Here is a 14,547-nt window from a genome sequence, read left to right on the forward strand (position 1 = left end):
TACATAGAAACAAGATGCTGCACTATAACTTTACTATGTTAATATTGAATGTGCTGGCTTCCTTTTTCTTTTAACACACAAAACAAAACTGAGTGAACGCTGAACTTAGGTGCAATGACCCTCTGCGTGAAATAAGCATTCCGGTCAAATACTTTTCAAAACACTCTTTATTAAAACAACATACAGATAGAATTTAGCGCTTTCATAAATGCCAAAATGTGGACTTCATCAGAATAAATTGGTACTCAATCAGTTAGTTTAAATATACTTTATGTACCAATGGGGTACTAGAACCAATTAAGGTTAATCATGTTTTAACAAAGGTATTTATTTATTTATTTATAACAATTTTGAATATTTTAAATGTTATGCACAAGTAGATAGGACCTTGTCTTTTTAAATGCTGAACATCCTTAATTGTTTCTAGTATCCCATTGGTGCTTAAAGTATATTTAAACTAACTGATTGAGTACTAATTAATTCTGATGAAGTCCACATTTTGTCGTGGATGAAAGTGCTAAATCCTATCAGTTTGTTGTTTCAATAAAGAGTGTTTTGAAAAGTATTTGACCAGAATGCTTATTTCAAGCAGGGGGACATTGCACCTAAGGAGAGACCACTGGGAGAAAATGTGTACTTCCTACAGTGACTGATGGTTTAAATCTATTTGCTGTTTTTTTCAACTTTTTAAGCTCATATTTACCTGCTATATTATCCATGTAAAACAGGTTTACATGGATAATCTAAAGTCGCCACATGTATTAAATTCACTTTTGTCTTGGAAGCCTGAATCAGAACTGGAAAGAGTTCACTTTGGACTAACATACACGTAGATACAAGTAATTTAAAAATGTCTGGCACATCATTTTAAACACGACTCTCATAAGTCAGAAGAAAGACCTCACTTCTTAAGAAAGGACTATACTTACCGAGTGAAATCAGGGAGTCATAATTCTGCACCATCACTTCCCTGTGAAGCTCCTTGTCTTGTTTACTTAATATATTCCACTCTTCTTCTGAGAAAGCGACAGCAACATCCTCAAATGTTTCTGGCACCTGAAAAGAAAAAACAATGAGTTTTATCCTTCCCTCTATTGCACGCAAAGCAACACGTGTAGTTGCTCATAAAAACACTGCCATTTCTGAATACCATTGATAACATATGACTAATGCCCAAAATTAGCCACCTGACTTCTGGTTCCCCAATATAAAACAATATTTCAAGCACTGCCAAAATGGTACTGGAAAAATGCAACAATTAGTCTTTTTGTGGGTTAAACCCTCTTACTCCCATGAACCCCAGGACTTTGTATAACTAATTCATCTGTAGCCACACATTGAAGAAAGTGAAAACCTAACTGAAAAAAATAAAAACAAACATAGAATATCATCTCTAACATAACAAACAGCATTTTAGAATAACAATGGCATCACTCAATCAGATGTCAGGAGATGAAGAGCTGTCATATTTTCAGACATTGTAATTAAAATGATACAGGGACAAAACTGGTCCCCACTTTAACCATAATGACTACAATGACATCAGTCTTTTAGCTCTACAGGATGACAGCAGACATAAGTAAATCTCTCAAATCCCTTGAATAACAAATTCAGAAGGAAACAGAACATGGACATTATTGTAGTGTGGAGCTATCTGAGTGGGAAAAACCCAACAAACAGATAATCAAGAGCAAAATGTCACTACTGAAAGAAAACAGAAGGGGGTGGGTGCAAAACAGCAGATTTATGGCAGAGACCCTACATTTTACTATTAATGTTTTGCTGCACTGGGTAGCAGAAAAGAAGAAAGAATAAAGGAATCTAAGAACAGATGACCAAACTACAGAATAATGGCCATCGTTATGAAATGGTAGTGGGGGGGGGTGTGGGGGGAGCTAAACCACAAGGCATATGATGCAACAGTAGTGGAGGCACAGCTGGATCATGGTCAAATATGGCCCTAGGCAGGGTTATGGATCAAGTCCTAGGCAAGGTTATGGATCGAGTCCTAAGCAGGGTTATGGATCGAGTCCTAGGCAGGGTTATGGATCGAGTCCTAGGCAGGGTTATGGATCGAGTCCTAGGCAGGGTTATGGATCGGGTCCTAGGCAGGGTTATGGATCGGGTCCTAGGCAGGGTTATGGATCGGGTCCTAGGCAGGGTTATGGATCGGGTCCTAGGCAGGGTTATGGATCGAGTCCTAGGCAGGGTTATGGATCGAGTCCTAGGCAGGGTTATGGATCGAGTCCTAGGCAGGGTTGTGGATCGAGTCCTAGGCAGGGTTATGGATCAAGTCCAAGGCAGGGTTATGGATCGAGTCCAATGCAGAGTTATGGATCGAGTCCTAGGCAGGGTTATGGATCGAGTCCTAGGCAGGGTTATGGATCGAGTCCAAGGCAGAGTTATGGATTGAGTCCTAGGCAGGGTTGTGGATTGAGTCCTAGGCAGGGTTATGGATCGGGTCCTAGGCAGGGTTATGACTTGGGCCCATCCACTCCACAGCAGCCCCTCCCCCCACCAAAAGCTATTGGAAATGTTCCATTACTTGGCTATTTCTTCCCAGGTTGATAAACACTGTTCAAACATGTTAGTGTACAGACTATTTTCTTCTTTACTTGTACAATGATTACAGATATTTGGATTTAATTTAAAACTTTTATTGCAAATTTAATAGCACACATACTGATGGCCATTTGCTAAACAAAACAATACAGTCTCACAACGAAAACAGACTTAGCATGAACAGTAAACTTCTCTGCACTTGAAACTCACATTCATTGAAATGGAACTGAAACCCATTTTCAAAGAAAATACAACTGGTGGATTAAGGATATTTTGGGCTGTTTTCAAACCATAGGCCCCTTGCACACATTTTTAGGACCATGCATACATATAAGCACGTGTTCCTTGATTCACTTTCCTGATTGCATTAAATTATATTGCTTGTATACTACTACCATGCCACTTGTTAGAGAGTGTTTTAAATTTGTAGTTTTGAATTTATTTTCCACTAAGCAATGAAACAAAATATATGAACTAATAATGACAAAACTGCCCATTTATTTATTATTTATTTCCAGTTTGTTGACCAGGGAGGTCCACTGGGCTCAGGGAGCCCGTTTTCAGTGGAGTCCCGGGGAGAAAAGCTCCGTATTACATAGTTTAGTTACATATACAATTATAGTAAGGCAGACACAATTACAATTTCATTTCATGCTAGAGAACAGGAATAAATTCTTTGGTTACATAGTACCTAAATATTTAGGATGGCAGTGGTAACTTAATTGAGAGGGAGACTAAAGACTTAGAAGGAAAAGAGAGAAGAAAAGGTGGGATGGGTTATTTATAATACGTACAATTACGTTATTTACAATATGTACATTTATGTTAAGTTAGCTTGTACTCAGAGTTGGTCAGGAGTTTAAGGGGTGGATTGGTTATTAGGCTAGGTGGGGAGAGTGCAGTTGCATTTTCTGTTAGCGGAAAGGTAGGAATGTAGCTGAGTTTTAAAGTTTTCAAAGTTTTCACAAGTCCTTAGAGAGGAAGGAAGAGTATTCCATTTTTTAGCTACGGAAAAGGATCGAAGATGCTGACCAGCAGGGCGAATGGGTTTGTGGACTATGGGACTCACAGGCAGTGTAGTTATGGACTTATGGATTTTAGGTAGACCATATATAAAAGGGGTAACAGGATTAGCCAGATATAAATAATTACGTGTTTCAGAATTAATACTAGTATCCATCAATAATTCATAAAGAAAACTTTTCACTTTAGTTAATAAGATTATTAAATGGATTAATTACTGTAGCTATCTCTAAGTATTTAGATAAACAATTAGCCCCTCTTCTTCAGTTTAGTTGTAGTTTTATTAAAGACACAGGTGACTTTTTGCTCTCTTTAAGGGATTGGTGCATAAACAACGAAGCTAGTAATGTTTGCCTTGCAACTATGGATGCGAGATCACTTTTTACTGTGATCTCTAACTCTTATGGTGTTGATGCAGTTAGAGAATTTCTTATTATACATAGTGGGGTCTCTTCATGCAAGATTCAATTAATTTTCCAGATGTCAGAATATGTGTTAGAAAACAATTTATTCAGTTTTGGAGATAAATACTACCAACAAACACAAGGGGTCATGATGAGGACTCCTGTCGCTAATACCTATGCAAATATAGTATTAATTAGATGGGAAGAAGAACATATTTATTTAGATACTTCAACTAATTTTAGGAACACTAATTTAGTGTAGTATAAACATTTTGTGGATGATATTTTCCTGTTATGGAATAACAGCGATGTCCACCTTATTGCCGATAAAGACCATCTAGAATCCACTACTTATTTTCTTTCGTTTGAACTAAAGTATTCATGTGAATCTATATGTTTTCTGGACATGACTACATTAAAAGATAATAATACACTGGTTACAACTATACACAGGAAAAATGTACAGGTACCTCCATATGTTCATTCTACAAGCATGCACCCTAGGCATGCATTCAAAGAGGTAGTGAAAAGTCAGTTTATGAGAGCCAGTAGGCTTAGTGCAAAGGATATGTTCATCAAGGAAATTCATAAGATGGGACAAGATTTTGCTAATAGGGGCTACAATTTAAATGTTCTTGAACAAACTAAGAAAGAAGTTACTTTTATGAGGGGTGCTGTGGCTAAACCATATATATTGAGATCAAATGACGAATTTATTACTCGTAAAATGAATCATACCAATAAAATCAATTATGTTATGAAATACAATAGACACTCAGACACTATACAGAGAAATATAAGGAAGAATTGGGCTATTTTAACATCTAATCAAGAAGTCTATGAACTGATAGGCACTAGCCCAAGTTTTACATATAAAAGGGAGAATAACCTTAAACAATTGTTATGCTATAAAAATGTTAGTATAAAAAAGGATGTTAATATATATCTTTGCATTCACAATATTAAAGAAATTGGTTGTTTAAGTAGTCAAACATGAATATATATTCATTTAGGGCATGCTATCAAAGCAAAGAATGGCATCCTGTCAGACTTCAGTGTTTCAAATCAACAGACATGCAGTAGAATTAAAATGCTATTTTCCCTCACTAGACTAGTAAAGTAATCACTCCATTAAAGTCCTAGCTTCTTAAAAATACATATTTTAAGTGATTCCATACCATTAGATGCATACAAGACGAAAAAACAACCAAAAAATAGTTACTTTTTCTTCTAGTTTCAAATTAATGAAATTAAATACAAGAATAATAACACAGTAAAAAGAACAACTGATTTAGGAGGCAGTGGTTAGCATTGTCGCCTCACAGCAAAAGGTTCTCCAGTTCAATCCTCGGCTGGGGTACATTCTGTGCTGAGTCTGCATATCCTCCCTGTGGTCGCGTGGGTTTCCTCCGGGTGCTCCAGTTTCCTCCCACATCCCAAAGACATGCTGCAGGTGGATTAGACACTCTAAATTGGCCCTAGGCATGAGTGTGTGTGCGTGCCTTCTGTGGAAGGTTGGGCGCCGGGCTGGCAACTCGACACTGTAAAACTCCACTGCCAATCATGAGCGGACAGGTGATCCGCTGTGGCAACCCCTAACTGGGAAAAGCCGAAAGAAGAAGAAGATTAGAAGCCTTTAGAAATCATTATCAGTCAATAAATGACATGCAATCACCACTAGATTCAGACAATGTAATAGATAAATTTCTACAAGAAAATATCAAGACTAAACTATCAAAACAACAAAATAGTACCCTAAATAAACAAATAACCTTAGCAGAAGTAAAAGAACAAGTTAAAAATCTGAAGGATAATAAAGCCCCAGGGTTAGATGGGATAATCCCAGAACTATATAACATTCTTCCAGAGCACACAATAAAGTTATTATTAAACACATTCTCCATGGTTAAACAAGACTTAATTTTCCCTCCCTCGTGGAAGTACTCAATAATTTCCCCCATTCTGAAACAAGGTAAGGACCCCCAACTATGTGCATCTTATAGACCCATATCATTTTCTTCCCTTGCTATCTACCTGGCTGCTGAGCTCTCTGTTCTGGGTGCTAGTCCCTGACCTGGGAACCTCAAGTACCTAACACCTGCATAACACCCTCCTGCAAATTCCTGAACACAAATCTGGACTTTGAAACTACCCTTCAGCTCCCTGAGTGGCCAGCTTGTTTCTTAAGACAGTGAAACCTGGGAACCTCAAGTACCTAACACCTGCATAACACCCTCCTGCAAATTCCTGAACACAAATCTGGACTTCGAAACTACCCTTCAGCTCCCTGAATGGCCAGCTGTTTCTTAAGACAGTGAAACCTGGGAACCTCAAGTACCTAACACCTGCATAACACCCTCCTGCAAATTCCTGAACACAAATCTGGACTTTGAAACTACCCTTCAGCTCCCTGAGTGGCCAGCTGTTTCTTAAGACAGTGAAAGTATGTACTGTTCTCGTAACTAGATATTTGTACTAATAACTCTGGACAAATTTCCTTGCTTCACTAGGCTAGTTTCCCCACTCCAGATAGCCAGCAGCCTACAATTTTCCCCAAACTAGTTTTTATTTCTTTTTTTTTCCTTTAACCACCCCTCCTAGACAGCCTCTACTCTCTCATTTGTAGTATTTTGCCTCTTTTCCCCTCTCCGGTAGCTTGCCTACCTTGTATGCAAGGGATTTGTGGAAATTATATCTAAGGCCACTAGGTGGCGCCCTACCTCTACTGCTCTGCATCTCGATTACAACCTTCTCTCCCAAGACCTCCCAACCCTACTTGTAGCTCTGATTTCAACTTCTTCGCTTCTTAGTGGTAGTTCTGCACCTCTATTTCCTCACCCCTGGATATACTAACTACACTCTACTTCTCTTACATATACATACATTACTGTAGCCCTGCAACCTACTCCTGACCATAAGCACCTTAGATTAGCCTGTTTACTCACTTCTTCTTTCTTCCACTTTTAGACTTACCTGCAGATTCCTTCCATTCTACTGATTGTCTTCCTTGGTTGACCACTTTCTTGTGTCTACCCGCTCCGTTCGCCCTGCGGGCTCACTCCACTCCCCTACCCTGCCCCCAATTCCCACCCGCCCCAATGCTCCTACATTTATCCACTAGTGGCCACACCCCTATGTCATCTACACCAATCATATAACTACATCATAAACTCACTCTACCTCTTCTGCCAAACACCACACCCACTAATTAGAACATCCTACCTCCACCCCTAACTACTTACGCAAACTACTTGAACTACACACGAACTTCTCTCCTTTACTCACCTCCTCTATTACTAAAATGCACTCAACACATAACTCCTCACACCTAAAATTTCTTATTTGCTTATCATCTCTCTCCTGTCTCATTGCTACTTATTTCTTAACCTTCTATGAATACCCACTTTACTCTAATATTACTTTTACATCTAAACAAACCTCTACACCTATATTAACTTTCTCTTCTACCCTCTCACATCTCACAACCCACACAAAATACTCTCTAGCCAAATACCACAGACCTGCATATATCAAGTTAAATAAATCAAAATCTAGAAAACTAATAGGCAGCTTACACAAACTTCTTCAACCAAAAGATTTTAAATACCTCCACCTACTGCTGGATGGAGACATTAATCCTAACCCTGGACCATACCATAACCATTCTAATACCTACAAAAAACATGACAAAATTCACTCTCTATCTACTACCAAACCTACTAACTCTATATTGCTCATCTCAACATACGAAGTATTTGTAATAAAACCTCTCAAGTTCATGCCCTACTAGAAATCCATCAATCTGACATTTTATGTCAAACTGAAACATGGCTAAAGCCATCCATCAAAGACAGGGAAATCACACCACCTGGGTATAACATCATTAGACTTGATCGTACTAATAAAAAGGGTGGATGGATAGCAATTCTCCATATAGCTCATATCCAAATTAGTATTATAGATCAGACTCTAAGCCCTGATAACAATGCAGAAAGACTTACCTCTAAACTTCAAATCAATAGTTCCAAAGCCATTAATATCACATGTGCTTATCTTCCCACAGGAAATAACATTAACACACTTGAATGCATACTCAATTCACTCCATACCTACCTCCCACAAGAAACAATTGTCCTAGGTGATTTTAACATTGATTGGTATTCCTGTAACAGGACAAACCCTAGCTCCCATATTAACCTCTGTGGATTCACACAACTCATAGATAACCCTACTAGAACAAATAAAACCAACAAAAAAGAAACCATTCTAGACTGGATTCTTACTAATACTCCTCAACAAACCTACCAATCTGGTACTCTCCCTGAAGAACTAAGCGACCACTCACTGACTTATATCATTAGGCATAAAACTAACCTACCTTTACCTACCATATATAGAACACTTCACTCAAAAAAACATTTTAACTCTGAACACTTTCTATCCGAATTAATACAATACAATTGGTTTCTTCTAAAATATCTCCCTCTAAACGAAGCAGTCCAACACTTTAATTCCACATTCCTATCTATCCTAGATCACTATGCCCCAAATCGCACTATTAGAACTAATGCTAAAGTAGCACCCTGGCTAACCAAAACCACTAGGCAAAAAATGATCCTCAGAAACAAATCCTGGGCAAAATGGCATGCCACTAAGAATCTAACTGACCACCACAACTTCAAAGAACTTAGAAACAGTACAAAAAAAGCCATCCTAACAGACAAAAAGAATTATTACCTACACTCACAACAAAACTCCAACAAGGAACCTAAAAGATTCTGGTCCACTATTAATAATCTTTTATCCCCTGGCCAGTCTATCACACCAAGCCCTGAAGGCTCTAACCCAGAAAATCCCACACAAACAGCCAACAACTTTAATTCATTCTTTACTAATACTATCCAAACGCTTGCTAGTCACCTATCTCCTGACACCTCTAAGCTACCCTTCACTACTTTAAAACTACCTCCTCCTTTCATCTACAACCTGTATCCACCTCCTTTATCTTATCACTGCTTCAAAAGCTAAAACCCACCACTCCTTCTGCTTACAAACTCCCTGCAGAATACCTGCAAATAGGCGCTAAAGCCATTGCCTATCCCATCTCTATTCTGATAAATAGATCTATACAGGAAGGAATTTTCCCAACTATTTGGAAGATATCTCATATCATCCCACTACACAAAGGGGGTAAGTCCAATGACTACTCTAACGTCCGTCCTATAGCACTACTATCACCTATTGCTAAAATCATGGAAAAATGTATTCACAAACAACTTCTTAACCACTTCCTAAATAACAACCTACTTGCTAACTGCCAACATGGATTCAGACCTTCCCACAGTACTACTACAGCCTTACTCTCCTTTACCTACTCCATTAATTATAACCGGAACAATAATATCCTATCATCTTCAGTCTTCATTGACTTATCTAAAGCCTTCGAAATGGTTAACCATAAACTTCTTCTGCACATTCTTCAATCCCTCTCACTTGATGCTCCTTCCTTAACTTGGTTTACATCTCACCTAGAAAACTGTCAGCAAACTGTTCTCTGGAAAAATACGTTATCTAATCTTCTCCCAATCTCACTAGGAGTTCCTCAAGGCTCTATCCTAGGCCCTCTTTTATTTTCTATCTTTATTAATGACCTCCATTCAGCTATCCCAAACACTATCTGCATACAATATGCTGACGATTCTACTATTATCTGCTCTGCCAATACACAAACCGAACTACACTCAATCACCCAAAAAGCTTTTACCACAGTCGAACAATGGTTCACTGACCGCTGCCTACTTCTCAATCTCAAAAAAAACAAACTGCTATTGTTCTCACCTTCCCACAGATCTACCCCCCTAAACTTCACTCTTACTTCCACTGACAACACCCTTATTTCCCCAGAATCAACTACAAACTACTAGGAATAACCATTGACAACAACCTCAGCTTTGATACACACCTCAACAATACAATAAAATTAGTTAATAAGAAAATTGGATCCCTTTACAAAACCAAAGCCTTCCTTACACCAGTATCAAGAAAAAGCTTAGCCAGATTCCATCTTATCTCTTCTCTACTATATGCATCTGCCATATTCACTAACCTCTCCAAAAACAACATCAATAAACTAGCAAAATCTTACCATAATATTGCTCGATTTGCAACAGGAACCCCATTTAGAACTCACCACTGCCTGAACCTAAGAGAACTAGGTTGGCTTGAACTTCCTAACCAACTCCTATTTCAACAGCTTCTAATAGCTCATACAATCCTATACCAACCAACTAAAACACCTATACTCTCTAACCTCATTTCACCTTACAACCTGAAGCATCTACGTTCTTCCAACAAACTACTGATTAATATAACAAAACCTAATAACTCTGCAGGGGACGGCCTCTTTTCCAACTCTGTTGGAAAAATGTGGAATAAATTACCCTCTGACATCACATCTTTGTGCTCTCTCCCACTTTTTAAAAGACAACTGAAAAATCATCTCAACAAATACTGGCTATGCTCCTGCACCGACCCAGGTTAATTTCACTCCTTCCTCTTCTATCCTCTCTAACCTTACACAATTGACTTTATATGAATACTTTTTGACTAATGTAAAAAAAAAAAAATTAACCATTTTTTTCTTATACATACATTATATTTGGTTTGCTATGTTGAAATTAGTGTTGCCTACTTAGTTGCTTTATTTGTAAAACTTGTATTACCATTGTTTATGCCTGTTTTATACATGTAATCTTACCCTTGGAGCTTTTCTCCCTGGGCCTCAACTGAAAATGGACATATATCCAGCTAGACTAGCCCGGTCAACAAATGTAAAATAAATAAATAAATAAATAAATAAAATTGTTAAATATCGATTATAAAATGTTCATGTCTATCCTGGCCAAAAAACTAAAGAATATAAATTACCCAATCAAATACACTTTGATCAAACTGGCTTTATCTCGCATAGAAAAGTGCACGACAATATTATTAAGCTACTATCTCTAATAGACATTGTCAACAAAATAAAGAAACAATTAACTATTATTAGTCTGAATATTGATAAGGCGTTCGATTCCCTTAGTTAGTCATACTTACAAAAAATCTTTAAAGAATTTAACTTCACTTCAGATTTCACTAAACTGATATTAAATATTTATAGTGATTCTAAAGCATTTGTTAAGATTGGTACATGTCTATCATCCAACCCAGCCACTGAGGATGCACAAGCCAGTGCATTTCTTTGTGCCAGTCCCAAGCCCGGGTAAATGGGGAGGGTTGCATCAGGAAGGGCATCCAGCGTAAAACTTAGCCAAATCATTCATGCGGACAGCAGTAAATATTTGGAGACAAAGCCAGAGAGGCAAGATTACGTTGGTTTGGACATGTGCTGAGGAGGGATGCTGAGTATATTGGGAAAAAGATGCTAAGGATGAAGCTACCAGGTAACAGGAAAAGAGGAAGGCCTAAGATAAGGTTTATGGATGTGGTGAGAGAGGACATGCAGGTGGTTGGTGTGACAAACCAAGATGCAGAGGACAGGAAGAAATGGAAACAGGTGATCCACTGTGGCGACCCGTAATGGGAACAGCCGAAATAAGATGATGATGGTTCATGTCTAACATCCCCAGTAAAAAAATTCATAAGTGAACTAGACAATGTTTCACTCTATCCCCATTATTTTTCGCTTTATCAGTGGAACCTTTTGCTTCATTTATTAGAAATAACCCAAATATCAAAGAATTCCAAGTTAATGAGGGATACTGTCCAAAAGTTCAGCTTTTTGCTAACAATATTCTATTAACATCCAGTGACATAGAAGGCTCTTTACAACATACTATGAATGCCATAACTCTATATGGAAAGATCTCAGGGCTCAATTTTAATCAAAATAAAACCAAAACACTTTTAATCAATAAGAAAATAAATAGCAATTTGCAAAAATACAATATATTCAACTGGGAAAATGGTAAGATAGATTATCTAGGAATAAGTATTAAGAATAAGGTGAATGAGTATTAAATTTAACTTCACTAAATTGGTAGCTATGATCAGTGACTTGACTAAAAACTGGAACAAAATGTTTTTCACCATGGAAGACAGACTTACATTAATAAAAATTATTATTTTGCCCAATATTTTATTTTACATACAATCATTGATTTTACCTCTTCCTAAGAAATTCTTTAAACAAATAGATTCCCTATTACTAACTTTTCTATGGTTCCCAAAGAAACCAAGAATAACCTATAAATGGCATGTTAAAGCCTGGGACAGTAATAGGATTGGCTTTCCCAACACAGAATTATATTCCAAATTAACATAATACTACACTGGATTTCATCCATATACACTTCTAGCTGGAAACAACTACATGTAATTAATACAACCTCCTCTGAGAACTCAGAAACCCAGTTTAAGAAAACCTTTGGAATTAACAAAATATTTTGGATACTCTGTGAATATTGCCTATATAATAAGACATTTAGCCACTTCTCACATGGTATAAACCAAATATTTTAGATTTTCAAAAATATAATCGACAACAATTACAGTCTAAAGAACACCTTTTTCATTACATTTCCTATAGCTTATACACCAGATTGCCTAGATATCTTCAATATCAATAAGATGCAGAATCTTAAACAGAATAATCTAAAGTTTTGGCACCAGTTTATGGACAATAAGAACATCCAACCAATGAACTTTCTCTTAGCCAGATATAATGTCTGTCAAGATAATTGGCTCTGTATTCAATCTTTAAGACAGTTTGTTGAAAATAAAGTGAGCGTCATTAAATCTGGAAACTGATATTATACCAAGACTGATACAACTATTCATATGGTGTAGTTCGATGAACATTGAACATAAATTAAGCATATCACCTGTATATAAAATCCTACGAGAAGACTTGATTACTTCTGACCAAGCTTTTTGGAATTACTCCATAAAGATTAATGGTGAACCTTTATCTAACGATAATAAGAAACATTTATTAAATTCGATAAAAAAACACTTAATCATCTTTACAATGGAGACTATATACCTAGATTTAATCATAGAACCTTTTACACTCCACACAGAATTGACCTTATAACCAAGAGTAATGAAAGCAAATGCTGCAGGTGTGGTGATATTCTTGAAAACAACTGGGTTCATATGTTCATCGAATGTAGAACTCTCACACAACATTGGAGTAATTTTAGACATTTCGCAAAAGCCCCGTGGACTGATAACTGTCAAATTAATAGCTCTTTGATATTACTCAATGTCCCTACCCCAAGTGCAATTCCTAGACATCAGTTACCTATTCTTTGGTTAATTCTAGCTATTGCTCGAAAAATAATTACACTGAAGTGGAAAAAATAAGCAAGATCTTATGTTTACTGAGTTTATTTCAATAGCAAAATCTGTATGTAAAAAATAAATGCAAACTATTTATCAGAGATCATCAAATGTAACACACAAAAGACTAGCTTGCCAAAAATTGGAGAGATTGTTAGATAAATATTGATTACCTTTCTTGGATAAAACAAATGTTTATCATAGATGTTTGTATATCATGTAAACAGTTATTATGTTTTATATTGTTTATTTTTAATACTTTATGTCCATTTGTATTAACAAAATCTAATAAAAATGTTTTTGAAAAAAAAGACAGAATTAGCTCACCCTTTTCAGATATATGGAGAAATATTGTAACAAATGTCCTAGCTAAACATGTACATAACAATGATTATACACATAGATTTAAATTTAGAATTTTGCAAGTAATTCATCAGAATCCTATGAATGGTGACCTAGTGAATAAAACTGAGCTAACTGAATGTAAATGGATCAATTTATTTCGTGCAGACCACCCTCCAAATTTAAATTCTGCTGTCAGTATCAAACCCATTTTAAAACAGGGAAATGAATTAATCTGAGCTTCTTACCTGTTGTATATTCTATTATATAGCATTATTTTTAGAGTACTATTTTATAGTTATATTTATATATGTATATGTGTGTGTGTGTGTGTGTGTGTGTGTGTGTGTATACATATATATATATATATATATATAAATATATATATATATATATATATATATATATATATATATATATTTATAAATATTATTTTTATTATATGTCTAAGAGACAGGGCACTCACACAGGCTACTCAAACTTCAACAGTCCATCTATATAATTCCACATTAAAGAAATCTGTTAACTAATGAAGAGGTTACTGCTAGCAAACAACTTTATATGTCATTGTTTAATCTACAAATAAAGTACCTGCTGCACTTGAGGAATAAATTGCTCATGATGCATTAAAAAAATTATAATGCTAGTAATATCGCAATAGGGAATGGATGGCAAACTGATAACAGGTTCATAGTTACTAGGTATCTTCAGCAAAGCGGACTGCAGCATCCATTCCCTTTAAAACAGAGTACAGTATCAGCAATGGATCTACCTACTGTGGGAGTAGAACCCACAGCCTTCTGCATCAAAAGCAAGTACACTACCTGTTGTGCTATTTACAGTGTAAGCAGACTCAGCATAAGCAGCACTA

General features: G+C 36.5%; 1 protein-coding gene across 1 annotated transcript in view; it reads right to left on the minus strand.

Annotated features, from left to right (window-relative positions):
• The window catches only part of LOC122814466 (zinc finger protein 845-like), a 158,823-nt gene that overhangs the window by 36,574 nt on the left and 107,702 nt on the right, over window positions 1-14,547 (minus strand). The window contains exon 5 of the mRNA XM_044087046.1: window positions 930-1,056. Within this exon, the coding sequence (XP_043942981.1) occupies window positions 930-1,056 (127 nt within the window). The remainder of the gene's footprint in view (window positions 1-929; window positions 1,057-14,547) is intronic.

This window comes from Protopterus annectens, chromosome 10.part0, assembly GCF_019279795.1.
Source record: "Protopterus annectens isolate FY-2018-M chromosome 10.part0, PAN1.0, whole genome shotgun sequence".
NCBI lineage: Eukaryota > Metazoa > Chordata > Ceratodontiformes > Protopteridae > Protopterus > Protopterus annectens.